This window comes from Diadema setosum, chromosome 3 (assembly GCF_964275005.1).
Source record: "Diadema setosum chromosome 3, eeDiaSeto1, whole genome shotgun sequence".
In the NCBI taxonomy this organism is placed as follows: Eukaryota; Metazoa; Echinodermata; class Echinoidea; order Diadematoida; family Diadematidae; genus Diadema; species Diadema setosum.
In genome coordinates this window covers 16,233,346-16,252,750 of record NC_092687.1, presented here as the reverse complement: position 1 = coordinate 16,252,750, position 19,405 = coordinate 16,233,346, and the positions used below count along the sequence as shown (strand labels likewise).

General features: G+C 38.0%; 1 protein-coding gene across 2 annotated transcripts in view; it reads right to left on the bottom strand.

Moving 5' to 3' along the window:
• Positions 1-443: 443 nt before the first annotated feature.
• The window catches only part of LOC140226221 (uncharacterized), a 41,944-nt gene continuing 22,982 nt past the window's right edge, over positions 444-19,405 (bottom strand). The window contains exons 2-7 of one of the 2 annotated variants that reach the window (XM_072306708.1): positions 8,080-8,264; positions 6,104-6,175; positions 5,422-5,553; positions 4,877-4,975; positions 2,259-2,351; positions 444-595 (exon numbers count right to left, since the gene is read on the bottom strand). In XM_072306708.1, coding sequence (XP_072162809.1) covers positions 2,295-2,351; positions 4,877-4,975; positions 5,422-5,553; positions 6,104-6,175; positions 8,080-8,241 — 522 coding nt within the window. In that variant the 5' untranslated portion in view covers positions 8,242-8,264 and the 3' untranslated portion in view covers positions 444-595; positions 2,259-2,294. The remainder of the gene's footprint in view (positions 596-2,258; positions 2,352-4,876; positions 4,976-5,421; positions 5,554-6,103; positions 6,176-8,079; positions 8,265-19,405) is intronic. The other variant, XM_072306709.1, reaches the window with a different exon arrangement.

Here is a 19,405-nt window from a genome sequence, read left to right as displayed (position 1 = left end):
ACAAAGACGTAAAACCCAATTTGATTACAATGAAAACCCGCTCGAAAATGACGAAGTCATTTTTATGAGTAAGTCGAGATATTGCAAAATGTAGGGTATATCTTTAATGAATGTGTACTATATGCAGTTTCCGTCTGCTTTAGTATATGGATGTATTTCAAGAAAAGAGAAAACTGTCATAAATTCATTTTGTCTAAATAATTGAATTGATACTATCTAGTTACAGACACAGAACAAGGGCCAATACTGACTGTGAATTTCCGTCTCTTTTTATGTTTATATACTTGCTTGTTTACCAAGATACATATTTACAACTTTATTTCAAACAATATCTAACATTTTCAGTTCGAGCACAGCCTAGTAGCAAGTAATAGGCGATAAGAAACCCCGAATAATGATAACAAACATATAAAGTGGAATATCGCAATTTTCTTCTTTTTTTTTTGACCATTTATTTTGAAGAGCGCCATCACCGTGGGTGATCCTGACGGACTGTTTCTTGTCGGCGAAAAGTGCAGTGACCTCTCCTTGGCGAATGCCCACTTGACATCAGTTGACCTCAAATTACGTTGGGTTTATTTCCTTTTGTTTATGCCTGGGTGAGAGAGAAGAGATTGAAGAGGAAAGAAACACGGTGCGTAAATACCGGATCCTGTTTGAAACAGCGCCCTGAAGTGCCCTGATCTCTGTAGTCATTCAGGAAGCATCGAGGGGCATTGATCAGCAAGATATTTCATGTTTACGTTTCTTTTGCAGTGTCGCTTAATGGACAAGTGACTTATAATAGTGTGTAAATACAGTTATGGATGATTTTGTCTCACGACTACGTTTTGCGGCTGTAAACAGACTTTCCTGTATAGATTACTGTACTTCGTTTATAAATAGGGTATAAATGCATGCATAAGAACGAAAAAAGGGCAATGAATATAGGAGCTACAGTCAAGCCTGCCTTAACGACCACCCGTATGTAAAGGCCACCTGCCGTAAACAGACAATTAAAAATCATTCACCCAAGAGAAAAGAGATATGAACGACCCTGTCTATAGCGGCAACTTGTCTACAACGGCCACTTTTTTCGTCTTCCTTTCCTGGCCGTACAGGTTTGACTGTAGGCCGATATAAAAAAAAAAGACACAAGTAAAATGTATAATTAGAGAGAGAGAGAGAGAGAAAGAGAGAGAGGAGAAGAAGAAAGAATACCAATATCGGTAAGCAATAAGCAAAATCTTTCGCTATAAATGGCAGGCCCACAGCGACACATCTTGCCGGAGTTAGTGTGTGCATGGTATAGTGAGGATAGGCCGTACCGTGGCGGATCCAGGGAGGACCGCACCGGGCGCACGCTCCCCCCTTTTGTTTTTAGTTGAAACAAAAGAAATAAAAGAAAAAACGGGGGAGGGGTGCGTGCGCCCCCCCCCCTTTATTTTTGTTAACGCGCCCCAGTATCCGCCCGAACCAGGATATATGACGAGAGAAGTGTAATCTTGTAGGATATCAGATAAACTGAAGTAATAAGTCAAACACATACAGACACACACACACACACACACACAATCATGTCGCGCGCTTATACTGTAAACACCATCACCACACACATACAGTCATACTCTACATGCGGTGCAGGTGAGTATATAGGCCTATTAATAACTCACTTTGAAAGTAAAGTAGGCTATAATTGAAAACGGCGTAGCTAATTGATTATGAATGTTGATTTTGCTTAATGAGGTAAAACGTGATGAATTGAAACGGAAACTACAATTGAGACAAATGAACATCTGTTCATGTGTGAGATTAGTGCTTTACACGTTGCATGATTGAAAAAAGGGCAAAAAAAACAAACAAACTATAGTATAGAATGATGAAATCAGTGTTAGCCTTGCAATGAAAATACATACACTTTAGAGTAACAGGAGGAAAGAAAATCAATCTATAGTTAAGTTCTAATTGTTTAGATGGTATATGGATAATATGATCATTTTCGGCAGGTGTATGATTATAATGGTGGGGATGGGGTGGGGAAAGGAGGGGTACATTAACTTTATCAGTTTCTCTATATTTCGTTACAATGCATAATAGTATACGATTTGCAGCTGTATTATGATGTGGTTTATATCATTTCATTGCCGTTGTATTGTATGCTAATTATTGCAAAATGAAACTGACACATTAGCAATAACCGAGTGTTAAATCCCAATACGGACACCACAACAAAGTATTGCTTCCGAGAGTAAAAAAGAACCGAGATCAGAGGGACTTACCATTTTGCCTTATCTCGTGTTTGTGGTGGTTTTTTCTTAGTGTTTAGTGAATCCCTGGTTATCCATAGCGTATTGATCCCCAACCATCGGAGGCTGTTGGCATATTAAAAAAGAACGAACATTTTTTGAAGATGATTTCTCCCCAAAATAAGAGATTCAAATCTTATCATCGTTTGAAATAGTCAAATTTAAAATGATTAGATTTCAGAAATCCTTGAATATTTTCGAATTTATGATAATTGTAATTTCTCGACACTTCTTGAAATGATTATTTAGTAGATATATTTTTTGTTACGGATTAAAACTTGAGTATATTACACATAACTATTCTATTCTATATTCTATCATACATAGAATAGGTGGAAATGTTATAACTTTATTAAGTTAATTAAACTAAATTGAAGTTACCGAAAAGGAACACACGAACATCACAGTAAGTGCCTATTAATGAGTGATGTGACTTACATTTCCTTATATATTATCCTGTCATAGTATTAGCCCTGGTCCCTAAGTTGGTTACTGATCTCGGAATATACAAGCTTTATATTAATCACAAGTGTTGTATGAAATAGATACATAAATGAAATGATCTTGAAAATTTTAATAATTTCATATCAGCGAAAGACTCCTTTCTTTTTTTGCTTGAAGCTTTTCCTAAAAATCTGCATTTGTTTATGATTGATTCCAAAGTCACAGATGCAAAATGTTAGCATGTAATTTGCTGACATTAAGCAGATTTTGTGTTTGGCAGCAAAAGGGTTCCTACGCCTATTATTAGATTCTTGCTAATCCATATGATTTTTAGTGATACACAATCTTGTGTCTCGAACAGCTTTGATTATCGCTAAAATCAGCTTCTACAAAATCAAAACAATATATCTCTAGGGGGTATATTTCATATTGCAGGCTTACTAAGCGTGTCAGGCATTTTGTGGCAATTGGAAAAATTGAAAAAAAGAAGATGTTAAACGCATGCGCAGTAAGCTCGTTAGTTCTAGGGTTTAAAAAAAAAACGGGGGTTGGTGAAATATTGGTCATGTTCGTGCAAGATATGAGAAATGATTACTGGTGATATAATGGCAAGGCAGCGATTAGATGTGTCAAATCTATCTATTTTTCAAATTGAAGTTCCGCACGTTTTTGACTTGGCTTTAAAAAACAACAACAAAGACATTGATCGCAAAATGAGTAATCCACCCGTGTTAAAGGGACTGTACAGTACTGGATGAGGTGGGGATTCATATTTTGAACATTCCTAAGTGAGATAATGAAAAACCTCTTATGAAATATGAAAGAGCATGTAATATTAAGAAGAAATCAACGTTTATTTGATGAAAATTGGTTTTTAAATGGCTGAGATATCCAAAAAAGTGCTAATAATAAAAGGCGACATGCCACAACTTAATTAGGATCTCTTTGTTTCACCTTGTTTTTGGATATCTCAGCCATTTCAAAGCCGATTTTCATCGAATAAACTTTTGATACCCCTTAGAACTGCATGCTCTTTGACATCTCATAGAGTGGTTTCTGAATATCTCGCAAAACGTTAAAAGCTCAATCCTCACCTCGACCAGAACTGTACACACCCTTTAAGTTTAAATATGTGTGATTAAAACTGTCGCAGCCCAGAATCAAAATAATGATGAAAATAATAATAATAATTATGATGATAACAATAATAATTACGAAGGACGGGATAATTCTAATCAGAGCTTCAGTAATTTTCCATGTTATGTAACAAGTGATGAAACAACCGATTAACTGGCTCTAAATGAATGTTTGAAAATGGCGCTTTGCCCATTTTGCGATCAGAATCTTCAAATAATCATAGCAAAAATAAGAAAACAAAACAAAAGCAAACAGAAAGCAGTGTTAAAGGAATGGTATTGCTTGTTTGAGACGGGAATTCAGGTTTAACTTTTTGCGAAATATTTAGATACAACTTATGTGAAAATAAAGAGCATAATATACAATTCTCAGAGAAACTATCATTCCTCATCAAAGTTTAAAAAAAAAAATCCGTTTGGAATGGCTGAGACATCCAAAATCAAAGTAACACAAAGCGATCCTATCATAAACGATGGGTCCCACCGTTCATTATGATTGCTCCATTTTGGATATCTCAGTCATTTCAAAACCAATTTCCATCAAATAAACGTTATATCCCTCTTTGAATTACATGCCCGTTCATATTTCATACGAGGTTTCTCATTTTCTCGCCCCCAAAAATGCAAGAAACCTGAAGTTAGGTCTCAACCAAAACTATACCATCCCTTTAAGCCTCAATCAACACTATACGATCCCTTTAGCCAATTTGGCGATCAGAATCTTCAAACATAGTAGGCCTACAGTGGACTCCTGTTGTAACGAAATCCTCGGAACCGGCAGTTTTCTTTGGTTATATCGAAATTCCATTATAACCGAACAAATAAACAACAACAAACATAGAGCTGATAATGTTGCAGTCTGAACTTTTACTTCGTTGTAACCGGAATTTCGTTGTATCCGTGTTCGTTATAATGGGAGTGCACTGTATAAGAGAACAATTATAAACACGACACAAAATGGTCTGAAAGGTTGATTTTTTTTTTCTTTTCATCAAACTCAAGTTTGCTCACCTCAGCATCGGAGTTTGGGAAACAGGCGATGATGCAGCCAACGAGTGATGCCATCATGGCCAGGGTACCACAGAGCAGAATGGCCACCAGATTCACCAGCTGGATGGGGGAACGAGACCACAGTAAGGAGGAGGAGGAGGAGGAGGAAGAGGAGGAGAAGGAAGAGGAGGAGAAGGAAGAGGAGGATGAGGAGGAGGAAGAGGAGGAAGAGGAAGAGGGGGAGGAAGAAGAGGAGGACAGAGATGAGAAGGAAATTAATACACATGAAGACTTATAACGAAAAATACAGATATCTAACGACTTCACGAATAATACTATTTGCAATTAATAATGATAACAATCTTAAAATGAAAGGGAAACTATAACAGTGACAATAATAAAAAGAACCTAATACTAATAATATCAGTATTATCATGCTGTTATTATCATTATAATGACAACTAGTTTATGTGGTAACGTCATATGCCACTATAAATTAAACTTTCTGCTAATGACACTGGTATAGGGAAAAACAAAAACAAAAACAAAAATCTCCCTCTTCATACCATATTGTCGTCCTTGAGGTTATCGAGCACAACGCTCCGGAAGAAGTCGATGTGAGCCCACAGGGTGATTCCCACGATGGCTCCGGAGATGAGGAGGCTGATGAGGTTGGTGAAGATGGCCGAGCACATGTCCTGTAGTCATGGAAACAAGGAAGACCATCATAGAAGGGCGTGGTCTTCTACAAGAGCAGCTGGTGTATCGATTTCCAACTATAGTATAGTGCTTATTAGGACATTTCGTGCAGAGGGGGAGGAAACTCTTCAACAAACACAATATAGGAATTTGCTACGGAGACTAGTCTCGTTTCCAGACCATCTGTCATAATTATCATTCTGTCATCTGTCAGCATGCACCGATTCTGTCGGCACTAATTTGCTTCAAAGAATATCAACGCCCTCTAACGACGAAAGAAGTAACAGGTTGAGCTGCGTGGTCGTGAAAAGGCGCTCCGTCGCGCGGTGCCGTTTCGCCGCCAAGGAGAAGGCATTTGTGTAAGGGACGAAGGTTGGAAAAAAAAGAGCAAAAAAATCTGGCTATCACACCATATGGAGAGCTTGCTTCCAAAAGGCACCGAAAGGCACTAAATCCATTGAAAATGATGGATTTAGCGCCTTTGGAAGCTCTTCATATGGAAACAGGAAATAAAAGAAAATAAGGGTAATGATTCTTGATGATACATACCCACATAGATTCCGTAGCAAATCTTGACGAAGGAAATCCGAGCGTAACATTCCTAAGTGCAAAGCAGATGAGCTGTAAGGACGAAGGGGGGGGGGGGGGGGGGTGGAGGGGAAAAGACGAAGGGAAAGGAGAGAGAAACAGATTAATGGTTGTGAGAACTTGAAGTCCAAAACAGAGATGCGTATAGCAGTGTAAGACACGGTGTGTAATGATATACACTGTAAAAACATCGGTGTTAGATTTAACACCACGGGTGTTAAATCTAACACCGATCACACTTCAATAAAGGACCACACCCACAGGTGTTAAAAATGCACTGTGATGGTGTTGAAAAGTGTTCACCTGACACTTCGTGGTGTTAATTTGACACTGTACCAGGTGTTATTTTGACACTGTACTCAATGGTACTGGTGTTCATTCAAAAATGACACCACATGGTGTTGATTTGATATTTGCTGGTGTTAATATCAATGGTTTTACACCCGTCCAGCTTCAATAAGGGACCACACCAGCTGGTGTTACTTTGGTGTAAATTTATTTTCACATTTTTTCAAAAATCTAGTATTTTAATGTAAAATTCTTGATCGTCTTGTTTAAATTAAAAATCAACTAGAAGTGCAGTTACTAAGAAACTCTTCAAAAAACAGTTTAAAATTTGGAAATGACACCCGTAGGTGTTAATTTAACACCATAAATGAGCACCGAAAATTTAACACCAGCTCGGTGTTCACTATTTAACACCGGACTTTTTGCAGTGTCCTCCTTTAACGGGATGAGGTTTTTGGTTCCTTTAACGGGTTTTTGGTTAAGTTATTATCTTTATCTCACAGAGACCTGTTTGATACAATGATGTGAATATCCCGTTTAAGTTACACAACATGTGCGCTTGTAAGTGATGTCTCTGAAACCTAGATCTGTCGCGAAAACTCAAACAAATTTAATGAATGAGTTGGGGGTTTAATTGCCCGATTTACTGAAGGAGAAAAATAAAGATTGGGTTTAATACCATTTTAATCCTTTGTTCAAAGTTGACCTCAATTTAGTAAGAAATCTACTTGTTCGCGAAACATCTCATGGCTAGACTCGGGTGCTAATCGGAAGTTTTGGATATTTTCGTTTCAGCAAGGCAAGAATGCATGCTGTTCCATTTCAGAATAAGACAGAAGAGATTACATTTTCGTCATTTTGTTATGTTTTGCTTTGCTTTGCTTTCAATGGAAGCAAAATTGTGAGGTGATGACATCGTCAGCTTAATCATTATTTGCACACTCGTCATCATTCTTTTCCTATAAACAACTGCTTGGAGAAAATACGAGAAACTACACAATTTCATATAACTTCCCTAAGTTTTATCCTTTTTTATTCAAATTTTCACTAAATTTCTCTTATGAATTTTAGGTATTTTCAAGTGTTCCGGAATTCCCCATTAAAGGAAACCAAAACCCATACATGAATATGGATCGAGTGAAAGCAGCAAAATCAGCAATATCAGTGAAAGTTATGCATTTCCAAAGTTTCGGGGCCGTCAACGCTGGAAAATAAGACGACCAGTAGGCCCTACTGCGTTTCACGACGTCATTATCGTCAATAGTTTAACAAAAATATCTAGAGAATTCCACAAAATTTATTTTTCGTCATTCCATCGACATGTTTCTGACATACCTCTATGTGAAGGGTAATATAATCTCCCCTACTTTCTGAAAGAGGTAAATCAAGTGCTTTTCATTATCATAGTAGATGAATAGGTGAAAATCTGTGTAGAATATTCTTTTTATTTTCTATGGACATGAACTGTAGTAGTGTATAGCGATAACGCCACGGAAACATAAATTTTGAATCTATTGTCCGACGTTCCCAAAGCTTTCAATGCTGTGTTATATTGGTATTGTTGTTTTACACTCAATCCACAATGTTTGGGTCTTGGGTTTCCTTAAAAGACAGTACTGTGTGGCTTGAAAGGAGAGAAATGTTCTCACCAGGATCCCGCCCCAGAGTGTTACAGCCCTTTGCGTCGCGAGTCCTCGCGTCTCGCCGCTCCCATTGACGTAGTACAGACCGATGAGGGCGAGAATCAATCCCATGGTGCCCAGGAACATGCCCATCTGAAAGTACGTCCTCTGTTTCGTCTGTGCGTACATGGTGGCTGGTTAGTGGTTATTATCTGCAGGTGATAGGGGAAACAAAACAAAATGTTCAAGGTTATCAGTTGAATGCCTCCACGAAAAGACAATAATTGAACTTGCACAAAGTTTTTTCAGCAACAGGAAATACGCAATGTGAAAACCACGAACACAATCACTTATACAAATTGGTCTTTTGATCATTACCGTGTATGTATGTATTAGTTGCAAAAGGCAGTAAAAAAGCTACCTCCTGCTTGACTAGCTTCTATTCCGTTACCCTACTATGTGCAAAGTTACGACGACGCCAGATCGTCTTATTTAGCATAAACTAAGTAGGACCTACAAAGATCTGCCAGGTCTTGTAAAGTGAGGGGTTCAGCACGGAGAGGTGAACTGGGTGACAGCCCGTTCACCCCCGCGTCGTGCGCGTTTCTTGCAAGGGGCAGGCTCTGTGTTCATATAAATTTAGTGAACTTGAGATCAGCAACGCGAATGCTAGACGACGCTAGGGTACCATTTAAACGTAATAGGCAAAATATAGTGTTCTGTGTTCTGCATATATGCAAAACAATTTACTGTTTCCATTGTCCAACCCGGGAGGAGGCGTGTGCGTCGTCTAAGCGTTGGCGTCGCAGATCATGCTCGCTATGCAATTTTACAAAGCGTCGCGACCATTGAACTCATTAACACGGTTCAATGGTCGCCACGCGACGTTCAGGGCAGCGCCAGGAATGACGAATTGTAGTTGAACGAGTGATTGAGGGCGCACTCGTTACTTAAGGTCAGCTTTTTGACATGCTATTTCGCAATACAGTGGACTCCCGTTGTAACGAAGTCCTTCCTGGACCGGCAGTTTTCCTTCGTTATATCGAAATTTCGTTATACCAGACCAAATAAACAACAGGAATACATAGAACGGATAAGCGGCATGAATTCTTACTTCGTTGAAACGGAATTTCGTCGTAATAATGTTCGTTATAGCGGGAGTACTCTGTATCAAACATAGACGTTTTGCGTAGCTTCTTTCACTTGAAAGTACGTCACTGTTATTATTTTTTCATGATGAATCAATCCAATCCACGTCCTGTAAGTTATCCATCGACCAATTTCCAATGAAAACACGATAACACACAAACGTAAACACACAGTTGTTGTTTCTCCACATAAAAGTGTAGAACTTGATGGGGACAGTCTGTGGATACTGTAACATATTTTCCAGCAGCCAGTAAATAACCACACAAACCAAACTCTGCGAGGTTTGTCTCGGTTTGACAGTGAACCGGAAACCGAACGCTCACCGTTTCCGACATGTGGCTGGTGCAGCCTTTGTTCGTTGACCTCATTATAGTCTTTGCCAGAATAATGTGTCCCGTTGGACACCACGTCGTACATATGGAAATCAAAATACCTCTTTACAGGACTAGTGAGATCACGATTTTCATATGCACGTTTCACGGGGTCACATCATTGTGACGTGCAAAAACAGCGCGAAGAGAACGGGAACATAACATTTTCTCCTTAAAGGGGATGGCTAGTAACTGATCAGAGGGAATCAGTGGGAATGCTGGGGGATGATTGTTCCAGTCCTTGTGGAATTCATTTAAGAGTACATTATATATATATATATATATATATATATATATATATATATATATATATTTGTGTGAAAATTGTTTGCTTCAGAATGGTCTCATATTCAAGTAATGTGCAGTTTAATGTTTCCAGGTTAGCATGCCTTTACAGTGACGGGGCGATCGTTAACTATAAACTGCACATTACTTGAATAGGAGACCATTCTGAAGCAAACAATTTTCACAAAACAATAGATATATAATGTACTCTTACATGAATCCCACAAGGATTGGAACAATCATCCCCCAGCATTCCCACTGATTCCACAAAACAATAGATCAGTTACTAGCCATCCCCTTTAAAAGCCAGCTTCGCACATTTCCTATTATACTGAAATAGTTTCTAAAAAGTTCTATTTAAAACACTCGAGAGAGTTAATATTAAATTCATCTGTATATCTCACCAAGGAGAGTAGTTTATAGTTTGTAGGTAACTGAAGTCACCGTTTGTGCAATGGAAAGATTTTAGATAGCATCTTTTCCTACGACTATTCAAAAATGTTTGGGGTGGGGCTGGGGGTAGGCCCTACTGCCAAAAAAAAAAGAAAAAAAAAGAAGAGAGAAAGAAATTATAATGTGCGTTTATTCCATAGTTTGTTATGCCTGTCACCGTCTTTACAGGAATCAAGAACACATCAGCAGAATCATATTACATGCATACAACTCGTCCTTGCATGGAATTAAGTAAAACGAAGTCACGAAGTTGTTTGAAGTGTAAGTTCGACTGCAATATTGTCTGGTTATGCAATATAGTGTGACGATTTGTACTTATGCCGTCCATGACCATGACGGAAAAGTATGTGACGTGCTTATACATTTTTTTTTTTTTTAATCTGTGGACAAGAATAGGGTTCGGCGTGTGTGCCCGTGTTCACTCCAATCTTGTCAGGTAACATTTCAACGTGACACAAAAGAAGACATGGAACTGACCGGTGTTCACGACAACAAATAAAGTGTGCACCTTGCGCAGCAGAACGGGAGCAAGCAAAACATGTCTAACCGGAAGTTGACATGAAGTGCCCCGGAAGTGAACAAGGCGAGTTCAAAATTCGTTCTCACTATTAAATGAAAACAGTGTGGTATAGGCATGACACAAAATTGCTGTAGTCATGGTAGTATCACCTTTTTTCAGACAAAAGCTTTGAGAAACCAATCGTATATTCGTGGTTTCCTTAGTTACCTGGCCACCTGACTTACAAATAACCAAATTACTTAGAAACCATCCACCTATATCAGTATAATATTATATCTTTCAGAAGTTACATCCGAGGTACACGTACGGTTGCCTTGTCAACCCACCGAGTACACTGCTTTCTTGCTTTTTTTAAAGACATGTACAGGAATGTATATCTACTCAAAGTGAACAGTTATGGTCTTGAAATACATTGCTCCCAAACATTACTACACTGATAACACCCACACGACATCCCTTCAATTTTCATAAATCCTGCGTTTTTGTTTTCGTTTGTATATTTTTAACGTTTTTCATACAGCTGTGGGTCTAGGCTACTTGTATGCATTGCATACAGTATATTATGTATTGATGGTAGAGGAGCTGTGTTTAGATGAGTGTGCTGAACTCTACTGTACCACTGTGGACACATGAACATCAATATACATACATGTAAATATCACTATTTATCCATGTATCCCAAGTTTTGTACCATTATCTTTTTTGAGGATATAGGATATATATGCATGTAGTATACATAGATACCCTGTTTTTATTGAAATGCCTGACAATACAACGGTGTACAATGTACACTATTTAGTTTCCTAAGTGGACAATTTTTGTATTCTGGATACAGGGGTGTAATAATTTGGCATTTTCTGGTGATGTATAAGTTTCGTTTGTGTGTTGTAACATGACAGGATTGGATTTCTCAGGATATTTGATTTTTTTTATCAGTATATAGGAAAGTATATGTGTTATATGTATTTCTACCCCGTGCATGTTTTATACACACACTCACATACACACACACACGCACACACATGCACACACACACACACACGGGCACAAAACAAAAACAAACACATACATGTATTTAGTTTTTTAGTGGATGATATTTACATATTGGAATATAGGGGTATAATAATCTGTCAATTTTTTGGTGATGTAAAAGTACCGGTTTGTATGTTTAAATGTACTTTATATCCCAATTTTGGCAATAGTTACGGATTTTAACATACTGTACATGTTATGTAAACTGTACGTGTATTTCCTTTATTTCATTTATCAATGTATAGACATGTATTGTTTGAATAACATCCCTGCACATGTACTGTGCATTTTCTTTCAATTGATGCAGACATGTGCGCACATGTTTCGGGACATGGAAACAGGAACTTTGATAGGATGTGTAAGTGTGTGTCTATGTCGTCTGTTTGGGTATGTGTATGTGGTATGCTTTTGCAGTGGGTGGATATGTGTCAGCAGGTATGTGTGTCAGTGTTTTGGGTGCGCAGCCGCACACTGACGCCACTGTGGGTGTGGATATGTGTAGGGGTATGTACAGCCGCGGAGCTACTATAGTAGCCCTTTGGTTCAGCTGTACACTTGTGATGTGGGCGTGTATGAGGCGTGGGTAGGTGCGGGTGTGTCTGTGTGTGTGTGTGCGTTTGTATGTGTGTGTGTGGGTGGGTGGGTGTGGGTTTACGTGTATTGTTTTTGAGTGTTGGGTGGGTGGGGTCACGAGCCATGCATGCTTTTTGCGTGTAATAAGACAAGTCATGTACATGTGCAGGGACCAAGTGCAATATTTTGATTATTACAATACGTGTACTTGCTGTACTTTGTTTAGTGTTATATGTGACCCTGCACCTCAAAACAAACAAAAAGTCGCCAGACATGAATTTTTAGTTAAGACCATATTCTGAAAGAGCAGACTTTAAGCTTTAAAGTGATGTATAACTCAAATCAAATGGACTCTCCTAACCTATCTAAATATTGGAAACTAGAAATGTCGCTACGGCGACTGGTGTATGCCTCCGCCATAATGCATGGTTCTCCTAATAGATCTATAGTACAATGGCTTGACAATGTGTGATGACAGTTTCACACAATTGGCAAAATATTAAAATGACAGGTTTGCCACAAATGTGCTGAATGTTCACTTTCCTAGAACTAGGTTTAATTGGATGAATGATTAAAACATCAGAGTGCAGGTATTTGGGGAACTGATGATTTTTACTTGACTTTTGACCCTTTTATAAGTTTATGCACTGATTAATTTTTAAAGTATTGAGAAAAAGTATAATTTCAGTATCAAATGGTAAAATAGTATTATCTAAACTTGGCCTTTGACCTTTGACCTCACAGTTCCAAAGAGAATCACTGTTAGGTAGAACATGCATAGATATGTAATTTTTATGATAATATCTTGAGTTACTTTTGAGATATGGAGGAAGAAGTGCAATTTAGCACTTTCACTTGACCTTTGACCTTTTGATCTTTTGGCAAGAAACTTCCCACAGACTATGTATTGGGTTACACATGCATACATCAAGTTAAAAAAAAATCCTTCAGGCATTGCATAAATATAAGGAAAGTAGTGATATTTTGAGGATTTGACCTTGACCTTTGACCCCCCTGACCTTTGACCCATGACCTACAACTTCCCTAGATAATCACTGCTCATCGGTACATGCATATATACTAAGTTCCATGAAGATACCTTGAACCATTTGCGAGATATGGAGAAAAACATGAAATTTCAACCTTTTTTTTTTTCACAAAATAACCTGTGACCTTTGACCTTTAACCCCGTGACCCTAAAATCCAAACAAAGTATCATCCCCCAGGATATACCCTCATGCCAAGTTTGATGCAAAACCACCTCACGGTTCTTGAGATATCGACAAAAACAAAACGGGACGGACGGACGTACGGACGGACGGACGGACGTACGGACCGACGGACGACCCGAAGAAATAATGCCTCCGGCCACTTCGTTGGCGGAGGCATAAAAAAAAAACACAAACTCAGGAAAAGTGTGAACTGAGAAAAGAGGCTCTGAAGTACAGTGTCTATCAAGCGCTTAATCTTTACCAAACCGTGCTGGCTGTGCGATGAATGGGACAAAAAACAGGAAGTAAACCACCAGAGTAACAACAATAAAAGGATTATCAGATTAAACTGAAATTAAGCATGCCTCATTAACACATTCTGTCCATAATTAATGCCAACTTTCAAAGCAGTAGCACTATCCTTTCGAAAGTTATTAGAGTTGAAAGTGAAGAGTGTGGACAAGGTTTTTCAGAAATGAAAAAGGGATTCTAAAGACACACCTAATCACACTATTCTACCAAAAATGTTCGAGATAAACTGATTAAAAAAAACACACTTTCCTGCCAGTTTTATGATACCAAATTTTAGCATAATGTATAAGAAGACCGCTCTTTCAGAAAATATGAAAAAGTCAAGTTCGGCTAGGTTGACCCATTTCACTTATTTTCAGTCCTCGCGCAAAATCAGTGTGTGCGACTTTATGTTCGTTTTGAGGTGCACGGTCACATATGTTACTTGTCTTTCAGTTATGTATACATATATATTTATTTTCCTTTATATGTGAAATTTTAATGGAGACTGTTGTAAAGATTTTTGTGCCGTAGTGCATGACAATAAACGATCTGAATCTGAATCTGAATCTACTTGTTAAGATCAAATACAAATTAATTAACGATCGAGACAGACACTATGAAGATTTAATTGTCGGCAAAAGCAACTGACCTTTGAAGATATGCATTTGCAGATAACCTTGGAAATAACATACCACAAAAATGTCTATTATTGCATTCTCTCTGTATAGTTGTGATCGTCATGCTTTGAAAAATTAGTTATTAATACCCGTGTTTCTCTTCTGGTTTTGCTCATTATTTGGTGCATACAAGATATGATTGTGCGCGTTTGAGCGTGCATGTGTGTGTTTGTGTGTGCACACATGCGTGGAACATGCATGTTTGTTTAAATAACTAATTGATCGTGTTAATGTCATAAGTGTGCGAGGTAGGTGATTTTCTTCGTTTTAATTAGATCAGCATTCTTCACGTATTGTATAACTGGAGCTCTATTTTGTGGGATTTTGCCTGCAGCAAATCATTACAGGGACTGTACAGTACTGGTTGAAGTAGGGATTCATGTTTTGAACATTCCTAAGTGAGATAATGAAAAGCCTCTTATGAAGTATGAAAGAGCATGTAATTTTAAGAAGGATTCAATGTTTATTTGATGAAAATTGGTTTTCAAATGGCTGAGATATCCAAAAAAGTGCTAATAATATAAGGCGACATGCCCCAACTTTATTAGTATCTCATTGTTTCACCTTGTTTTTGGATATCTCAGCCATTTCAAAACCGATTTTCATCGAATAAACTTTTGATACCCCTTAGAACCGCATGCTCTTTGACATCTCATAGAATGGTTTCTGAATATCTCACAAAACGTTAAAAGCTAAATCTTCACCTCGACCAGAACTGTACACACCCTTTAAAATACATGAGGATTCATCATGACATTTGACAATATTTACTGGCAACAGACCGTTTCTGTACAATAATATTTACAGAGTCGTGGATATTTGTTTTTATACAAACTGCCAACGCCAATGAAGCATTAAAGTGCTTCTTTACCCTCAGTTGCGGATCCAGGGGAGCCCACCGGGCGCGCCCCTTCTTTATTATTTTTTTTTTGTTAAAACAAAAGAAATAAAGAGGGAAAGGGGGGGGGGCGTGCGCCTCGTTTAATTTCGTAAAGGCGCCCCCTCCCCTTTACGGAATTCCTGAATCCGCCCCTGCATTAAATTCCCAAGGCAAGAAGTCCACTTACGCCTAGTTGTTGCAAGAAGGTTCAAGAGAATGGAGTCACAACTGTCTTATTTCCTTTAAACCCATAACGTTCGATGTCGCCATTCGAAAATATCTGAAGCATGTACCAAACTGGATCTGCCGTGCAGAAAGGAAGACGAAATGACTCGTGTCTCATTGCATAATTACCAGCCACTTTCTAGATACGTCTTTGTGATAGTAATTATACTTTTCGCGATCCCTACTTATAAAAGAGTTGTGATATAATAATGGTAAAGACACGGGGATATTGCGAAAAATATAACAAAAAAATAAAGACAAATAATTCACTCGGCTAGGCATGCCCGGGCACTAATCTGATTATATCTATTAGTTTTATTAGTTTTATTAGTTTTATTTGTCGGAATTATGTGGAAAGTGATAAAACTGACTTTCCTCGACACTGCTTGAGAGGTTAGTTTTAAACACTTTCATATGATACAGCTGTGACTTACACTTTTGCATATATTTTGGGACGGGCTTGACCCTGTTTTATATGCTTTGTCTTTAAGTGAGATTTCATTTTATTGAATGATAAAACAATCAAAATATAACCAATATTATGTAAACGTTCGAAACGAATCTTCAGATTGCTCAGCAAGACGGCGGCATTGAACCCCGATCATCAAAGGCAATTGACACAACTGTGCATGCGAAATTCTTTGGTACATTAAGAGAAAAGTGGCAACTGTTTAAATAATTACAGCCAGTGGGAACTCCAACTCTTTAAACATCCTTGGTTGTTGCTATCTGTAGGTACGGTATGTCGTCGGCAGTCCGGCAAGGTATGTGGTTGTAACGCACGGCTTATATAATACTTAGTACTTTTACCATTATAGTTATGGCTATGAAAGAAACGTGTTCCCATTACTATAGTCGTATACCAGTTACGCACCAAAATGATTTTTAGTCAACACCAGAATCTTAAAGATGCCGAGTCCATGGAATATTTCATTGCTAATCATACTTAATATGTCAAACCTATCTCGATCTAGTAATGATTGTACAGATTACTGATAAAATCTTAGCTATTGGTAATTCATTGTACATCACTTAACAATACCCCCTCTATGGGTAGCAGGCCAGATTTCGCATAAGTAGTCTGATCTTTCAAGGGATTAATATGCAAATGTCGTATAATGCCAAAATGCGTGTGAGACTGCATATTACGCCGACAGAATATCCAGTAATGAATGCGAGATGATACGAGCATGTGAAAAGATGTAAACGCCTATTCAAATTTATTCGAATTCGTTCAAATTCAAGGTAATTCTTGCTCTAGGTCAAAGGACTAAATGTAGACCAATATTGATTAACGCTAACTTTGTAATTTCCGGCCATTAATGATCCCAGACTATGATAAATTGACGAATGATTGAACAAAAGTTTGAAATGAAAAAAAAAATGAATTAAAAACAAACATGAATTTATCATAAAGCAAACAGGACGAGGATTGGTTCATTAAGCCTTTGTGTGTCTTATTTATTTCCTATATATCTGTAAGTATGTTCCATTTGCGCATGTTTGACTCGTTGGCAGAGAAAGGGTCTGTTTGTCTATTTGGGTTAAAGAGACGATTGCTTTGCTTCACAGTTTTGGGAACAGTTTACTGATTTTATTCTTTTCAAATACAACTCTCCACTGTCAATAGCAATGGAATGTCAGAGGGTGGGAAACGGGGGCAGTTCAAATTCTTAGCATATCACTTTTTTGTCGATTAAGCATTTTCACGGTTTCATGGTTCTTGGATTTGGCACAAAGGATATGGGCGGGAAGACTAAATCATATCCTGCGTATATTTCTGTTGTTATAGATGGATATATATATATATATATTTTTTTTTTTCTTAGAGGGAGTGGAGTGGTTTTCCCTTATGGTTCATCCACAGTTAGAAACTCATTATACAACAGTAAAGATGTCGACTAGTCTGTAACGTCCAGACTCTCTCCACAACCCCGTCGGATGAGAACAGAATGTTGATCTGTCCGGAAATGGAATCATACATATCGGCTGTCAATATTTTGTATAAAGTATTTAAACAGTTGACTGGTATCCCTTGGTACAATATTATAGAGACGAGAAAGAGAGAGAAACAACAAACAGACAAACAGATCAACAGACAAACAAATGAACACACACACACACATCACACACACGCTGGCACACTATTTGAATAAGATTGTGGATTTTTCCTCTTTATCGCCTATCCTTGCGCCCCACTCTCTCGCGCTCCCTCCATTTCTCTTTGTTTGTTTGTGTGTGTGTGTGTTTGTGTGTGTGTGTGTGTGCCAGCGCGCGCGAGAGTGTGGTAGTATTAATGTGGAGAATTAGGTTTAAAGGAAGTCAATCATGGTACCTGTATGTCAAACAGATCCTCTTCAAATTACCACAAGGCATGACCGATATTTCAATTCAATGCGTGAAATCCGAGTGAATAGCGAATTAGAGTCCCTCAGGCGATGAAGCTGTCATATCGTAGGCCAAGATATCAATCGGTCATTGATGGAAGTATCCATGATAATTATTGTGTGTGAATGCGTCACCCAAATTCAACGTTGGTACAGCCGATGAATAGGTTTATTCACCACCGGAATGTCATTACAAACACGCATTCAACAGGCACTTCCTATATATATATATATATATATATATATATATATATATATACACACATACATACATACATACATAGTATTATTATACACACGCACGACAAATATGATGATTTTTTTTTTTTTTTTTTTTTTTTTTTGTCACGCGAACAAGCTTGCGGACAAGCTTGCTCTTTTCAAGAAGCCGTGCGAAACGCTCTGTATACATTGAATGATTTGCCGCGCACAATGCGGTTTTTCGTTACAGGTGGCTGAAACTTTACAATTCCTGTAGCTTGTTATGCCTACGTACTACCTAAACGTTCAAGGTTGTGGCGATTTTTTTCTTCGTATTATCATAATCTTGCTCGTCTTTTTATTTGATCATCTTTTCTATTTGATACCTCGCATTCCATTCTGGTTGATAATCAGGGTAGATTTCAAACTGTATTCATAAGAAACGAACGATAAAAAAATCTTTACAACGGGTTGTTTGATATTTTATTATAAAAAAAAACGCACAAACGAGGCGTAAGTGGGTGTATTGTGTAACACATACACACACACACACACACACGCACACACACATACGTTCATTTTGTCCAGGAGCTTTCCATTAAACCCCAAGTAAGATGGGAATTCGGGACATAACTATTCATGTCTCTCGGTTCATGTATCCTTCGTTGATTGCGTAACTGTAAATATATTTCACGCACATACAAAACACACGCACACACAGTATAGTTGGACCACCATGAGTTGTGTATTCTCAGTACACACACGCACATACGCATAAAATACACACAAACAGACACACGCACAGGAAAAAAAATATATATATATATATATATATTAGATACCGTCACTGACAACCTGAACAAGCGTGTCAATTTTGTCATCGCATTCATCTTCATGGGTTGGCCGTGACAAATGAAAACAGGAGAATTATACTTGTACCTTTCAAAGCAACAACTCAATGGGTATTTTCCTTTTTGGCAAACCTTTCATAATCATTTCAGCAAATTTTGCTGACTTTTCACCATCAAAGATACGCAATGTAGTCACTTTGCGTTCAGATGATCGCGTATGATCGCGTATACTTTAGGTATACTT